The 6,017-nt window shown below is 36.5% G+C and overlaps 1 protein-coding gene across 1 annotated transcript; it reads left to right on the forward strand.

Annotated features, from left to right (window-relative positions):
- Positions 1 to 1,509: 1,509 nt before the first annotated feature.
- LOC147366126 (trace amine-associated receptor 7a-like) lies at positions 1,510 to 2,686 on the forward strand. The gene has a single exon (XM_086316146.1). It carries the CDS (start codon positions 1,550 to 1,552, stop codon positions 2,579 to 2,581), a length of 1,032 nt encoding a protein of 343 aa, XP_086172272.1. The 5' UTR covers positions 1,510 to 1,549; the 3' UTR covers positions 2,582 to 2,686.
- Positions 2,687 to 6,017: the final 3,331 nt, after the last annotated feature.

Genomic DNA, 6,017 nt, shown 5'->3' on the forward strand with positions numbered 1-6,017 from the left:
CCAAATTTCCTGGCCTATTGACTTAGCACTTTCACAGCATCATCTTTTTTTTTTTTTTTTTTTTTAGCATCATCTTTTAAGATATGAAATAGCTCAGCTAGAATTCCATCACCTCCACTAGCTTTGTTCATAGTAATGCTTCTTAAGGCCCATCTGACTTCACACTCCAAGATGTCTGGCTCTAGATGAATGACTACACCATCATGGTTATCTGAATCTCTAAGACCTTTTTTGGACAGTTCTTCTGTGTATTCTTGTCACCTCTTCTTAATCTTTTCTGCTTCTATTAGGTCATTATCATTTCTGTCCTTTATTGTGTCCATCTTTGCATGAACTATTCCCTTGATAACTCTCATTTTCCTGACAAGGTCTATACAATAAATAAGCAAATATAAATGTAATATACATGAATGACTGAAATGCATTTGAATTTACAGATATCTTGCATGCCTTACAGCTCAAAAATTTTCTCCTACTGAAGTGTCTCTGAGTTTTTATTCATCTTAAAGAGAATGTTCTTAAATATCTCTCTGCAGTATATCCTGTGCAATAGGTTTTTTGTGTAGACCTCTTCAGATAAAAAGATCTCATATTTTTACTTAGCTAAGACTTTTTCCTTTTAGCAATGAATAAATTTTGAAATATATCAGATGGAATTTTGTATTTCATTGGATGATCATACAATTTAAATTTCTTAAAATGGTGAATTATAGTAATAGATTTTCAATTGTTAAAGCAAACTTCTATTGGCATAGACTCTAATCAAGATGTATCATCTCTTTATATGCTGTTAATTTTATTTTATTTTCTGCTTCATTATGAGTGAGAGTGTTTATTCTTTTTCCTTGGGTTTTGTATCCATGCTATTCTACATCAAATAATAAATTTTAATTGGAGATTAAAAGTGTGAATTTCTTCTTCTTCACACTTTGCACCATAGGGACTCCACTGTAGATGATTTTGGATATGCGATTTGGCTGTGCTTCCTGGGGGGATTTGGCATTAACTTGTTAGATAGTTTGGAGGTGAGTAGTAAAAGGTAACCTGCGTCTTTTGCATCTCCTGCATTGGCAGGCAGAAGTTTTACCACTGGCATTATATGGGCTTCCATAAAAGGTAATGAATGAATAACAATGAATGAATAACACGCACCGTGCTAACTTTGACAAAGAGGAATACCCACCCAAACATCAGCCAGGTAATAAAAGATTGTTGTTATATTGTAAGGTAAGACATCTTTTGTGGGAAAAGAAAATTTGCAACAGATTTATTTGAAGTTAAATTATTATTCAATTTAGAATATTGTTTCAGAGTACATTTTAAGTATAAAAATAATACTTTATATTCTAAAATTAAAATAAATTCAAATTCAATATACAGTTATTTAATATGTTCAGAGATTAAAACTAACATAAATACATGATAGGTCACATGATAATGTTTGGTAATTATAACAGAAATAACTGGTTCAAAGATCTTTGTTCTATTTTATTTGATTGAAAAAGGGAGGACCTTCTCCGGATGTTTACGTGCTATCTACAGCAGCACCATGAACAGCAGCTCATCCACTGTTGCAGCTGTGCAGCTCTGCTACGAGCACCTGAATGGATCCTGTGTGAAAACCCCCTACTTACCAGGTCCCCGCCTCATCCTGTACACAGTGTTCAGCTTTGGAACTGTGCTGGCTATATTTGGAAACCTCTTGCTAATGATTTCCATTCTTCACTTCAATCAGCTGCATTCTCCAACCAATTTCTTGATTGCCTCCTTGGCCTGTGCAGACTTCTTGATAGGAGTGACTGTGATGCCCTTCAGCACAGTGAGGTCTGTGGAGAGCTGCTGGTACTTTGGGGAGAGTTACTGTAAATTTCACACTTGTTTTGATGGGTCATTCTGTTACGCTTCCATCTACCACTTGTGCTTTATCTCTCTGGACAGGTACATTGCTGTCACTGACCCCCTGGTCTATCCAACCAGGTTCACTGAGTCTGTTTCTGGTATGTGTATTGCCTTCTCCTGGCTCTTTTCAGTTATTTATTCTTTTTCCCTTCTTGGCTCAGGAGCTAATGCAGCTGGACTGGAGGATCTAGTAAGTGCTCTCTCCTGTGTGGGAGGCTGTCAATTTGCAGTGAATCAGAGCTGGGTATTAGTGAATTTCACTTTATTCTTCATTCCCACCCTTGTGATGATAGTTCTTTACTCCAATATTTTCCTCATGGCTAAACAACAGGCTAGAAAAATTGAGAATCTGAGCAATAAGACTGGGCGATGCTCATACAGCTACCAAGACAGAGTGGCCAAGAGGGAGAGAAAGGCTGCAAAAACGCTGGGCATTGCAGTGCTAGCGTTTCTGATCTCCTGGCTGCCTTACTTCCTGGATTCCATCATTGATGCCTTCCTAGGTTTCATCACTCCCACATATGTTTATGAAATGTTGGTTTGGATTGCTTATTATAACTCAGCTATGAACCCCTTGATTTATGCTTTCTTTTATCCTTGGTTTCGAAAAGCCATCAAACTCATTGTCACTGGCAAATTCTTGAGAGAGAATTCCTTAACAGTAAATTTATTTTCTGGGTAAGTCTACATTTTAGATGGAGGAATTGACAGTAGATTAACAGTGAACACACTCTGGGTATAAAATTTAGTCATATGTGTTTAAGGTCTTCTAATGTAAAATAAATTATACTTCAAATTTGACCCAAACACTTAAATTCAGATTCATCATTCTTTGGTAACTATAACATAAATCCCTGTATGTAATGGAAACAACATGACCTTGGAGCCAGAAACATGGCAATTTAACACCGATCTTGGGCTGCTTCCATCTCTAAACGTCTCTTTATGTCTCTAGTTAATAACCTCTCCTTTGTAGCATTCTTGAGAAAATTTAAAAGAATGTATAAGGAAAGTGAAAGTAGTTCGGTTGTGTCTGACTTTTTGCCACCCCATGGACTATACAGTCCATGGAACTCTCCAGGTCAAAATACTGGAGTGGGTAGCCTTTCCCTTCTCCAGAGGATCTTCCCAACTTAGGGATTGAACCCAGGTCTCCTGCACTGCAGGTGGATTCTTTACCAACTGAGCCACAAGGGAAGCCCAAGTATACTGGAATGGGTAGCCTATCCCTTCTCCAGTGGATCTTCCCTACCCAGGAATCGAACCAGGGTCTCCTGCATTGGAGATTCTTTACCAACTGAGCTATCAGAGAAGCCGAAAAGAATGTTTGGAAAAAAAAAAAAAAAACTACTATGTTTTTATTATTCTAAATCCCCCCTTTTATTGCTTTATAATAGTTCAGCCTTGGTTATTACTTCTCTTTATATTTTCGTGATTGTAATATTTTTCCATTAAAATGTACATGCAGCTGGGGAATGCTCAGAGACATCCTGGCTCAGGGAGGGCAAAGTAGTGACTCCACACTGTCAGGTGTTCAGATTTGTGGTCCAGAAATATGATCTCAGAGTCGGGTAAGATCAACCCAGAGAGAAAGAGTGACTATAACATCCATTTAAGTCTTTACCATGGGAAAGGTGATTGGTGTCATTAATAGTATTTGATTATTCAGTAAGTTTCTTTGTACTGATTAAGTCTACTCCTACAATTTCATTTTGGTTCAGAAATTTTACCAGTTATCATATCTTTAGAACATGGGTTTTAAGACTGTCATTCATTACTGTACTCTATCTTCAATTAATTTAATATTTGTTCACTTTTGCATTGTACCAAAAATATTATTTTTTAAACATTTATTTTATTAAAGTATAGTGATTAAATGTACCAAAATTATTTATAAGGGCTTTCAATGATTTACATGAAATGTCCAAATTAAAAAACACCCAAAAGAATAGAAAAGTGAAATGAAGGAGATAAATGATTATAGACAGGCTGATAAACACATTGTGTGACCCACAGATTTGAAACTGAAGTAATTTAAGCAACTCACATTGGGTAAGCTAAGCTATTCACTTTGTATAACATTCACCAGCTTTTCAGACATGAAGACTTGTCTGGATCTTAAGATTGGAGGGTGCTGTGTGTCCCATGCACTGAGCGAGTTAATTGCTTGATTCTCTTCTAACTTTTAGATTGTTGTAATCAGACATCAAAATTTAAAGATCAGAGCATCATATCTTTGGGGCAAGAGTGAATACATATTAAAAATATTCTTGTTATTTTTCTTTAATTTCTTGATTTATATAAGATCAGAAATATATTAGCACATCGTTTCTATTATTAAAAAATGCTTTAAGCTGGTAAGCCTTTCCTGAGACAGTGAACTTTTTCTGAATATACTATGCTTGAATGAAACTCTCTCATCTTCATTTTATGAGTAAAGATGATACAGATAATTTAAAGGCACCTTACTGCTAAGTCGCTTCAGTCGTGTCCGACTCTATGCAACCCCATAGACGTCAGCCCACCAGGCTTCCCCGTCCCTGGGATTCTCCAGGCAAGAACACTGGAGTGGGTTGCCATTTCCTTCTCCAGTGCAGGAAAGTGAAAAGTGAAAGTGAAATTGCTCAGTCATGTCTGACTCTTAGTGACCCCATGGACTGCACACTACCAGGTTCCTCCATCCATGGGATTTTCCAGGCAAAAATACTGGAGTGTGGTGCCATCACCTTCTCCGAAAGGCACCCTAGACTGCTTAGTATTAGTTTATACACAACTCTTCCAATGCTGACAATCATCAATTTATTTTGATTTAGTGCTTTCAATGTAGTAAGTTTCTCTATTCCTGTGCCACAAGCTATAGAGAAATCATACTGACCATTTTAAAATAGAAAAAGCTACAAAGTGCTTACAAAATCTGCTGAATATCTTAGCAGATTTTGGATTCATATCTAAGCTTCTGGATTCAAATAAGCACTTCTAACGTCTAGTTTAGTACTTTTACACTTGTCTTCCTGTTTTTTAAGTGCCTTTTCACATATATTTAACAAATGATTTAATTTTGCTCCTTTCTTCCCCAGATCAACATATCATTGTATTTTGGTGAATATTTAATATCTTTCTTTCTAAAAGCACAAGCTTCTTCTCATTTATGTGCCTGAGTATATAAAAGAAATAATTCTTTATGCATCATAGTGGTTATTGTGATATGCAAATTACAGACACTTCACACTTATTTTGTGGTTACTGGGATGTACCTCTGGAAAGACCATCCCTCTCTGTCAGACATTTGGAGATGAAATCAGAGACAGAAAAATTCACACACCAAGAAAAGCAAGCTGGTCACAGTTTCTTGGCCATTCAATTGTTAGTCTGCTGTGATAAATGTACAAAATAATAAAACTGAAGGTGACTTTGAGATGATCTATTCTGAACCATCCCTTTAAAATAATTAATTAAGTAATTTAAAATTTTTCTTGGCTGCACTACATGGCTTACAGAATCTCAGTTAGCCCATCCGGTTTTGAACCCAAGCCATGGAAGTGAAAGCATTGAATCCTAACCACTGGACCACCAGGGAACTCCCCATATTTAAATTTTTTTTAACAGAGAAGCTCATAATTAAATATTTTTCATAATGGACATATAAATTGAACATATTTAAACTATACGATTTGATAAGTTTTGACATTTGTAGATACCTGTAAAATCATCACCAAAATCAAGACTGAACATACCTATCTCCTCAAAGTTTCTTCATGTTCTTTGTAATGTCCTTCCTGCTCATCCCTATGCACTCAACCCTCTTCCATCCCCACACAGCCACTGATCAGCTTTATGTCACTCTATACTAGTTTGTACTTCTAGCATTTTATATAAATACAGCTATAAGTTATACATACTCATTTCTGTCTGAATTATTTCACTCTGTATAGTAATTTGGAGAATAACCCATGTCAAAGCATGAATCGAGGTGGGGGGGTGATGATTTGGGAGAATGGCGTTAAAACATGTATAAAATCATATAAGAAACGAATTGCCAGTCCAGGTTTGATGCAGGATACAGGAAGCTTGGGGCTGGTGCTCTGGGGTGACCCAGAGGGATGGTATGGGGAGGGAGG

Source organism: Bos grunniens, chromosome 9 (assembly GCF_055505025.1).
Source record: "Bos grunniens cultivar Pamir isolate PY7600 chromosome 9, Bosgru_T2T1.0, whole genome shotgun sequence".
NCBI classification, from domain to species: Eukaryota; Metazoa; Chordata; class Mammalia; order Artiodactyla; family Bovidae; genus Bos; species Bos grunniens.

What these genes read in the sequence shown, in the direction of transcription:
- LOC147366126 (XM_086316146.1), top strand. Translation starts at nt 1,550, where the DNA reads ATGAACAGCAGCTCATCCACTGTTGCAGCTGTGCAGCTCTGCTACGAG.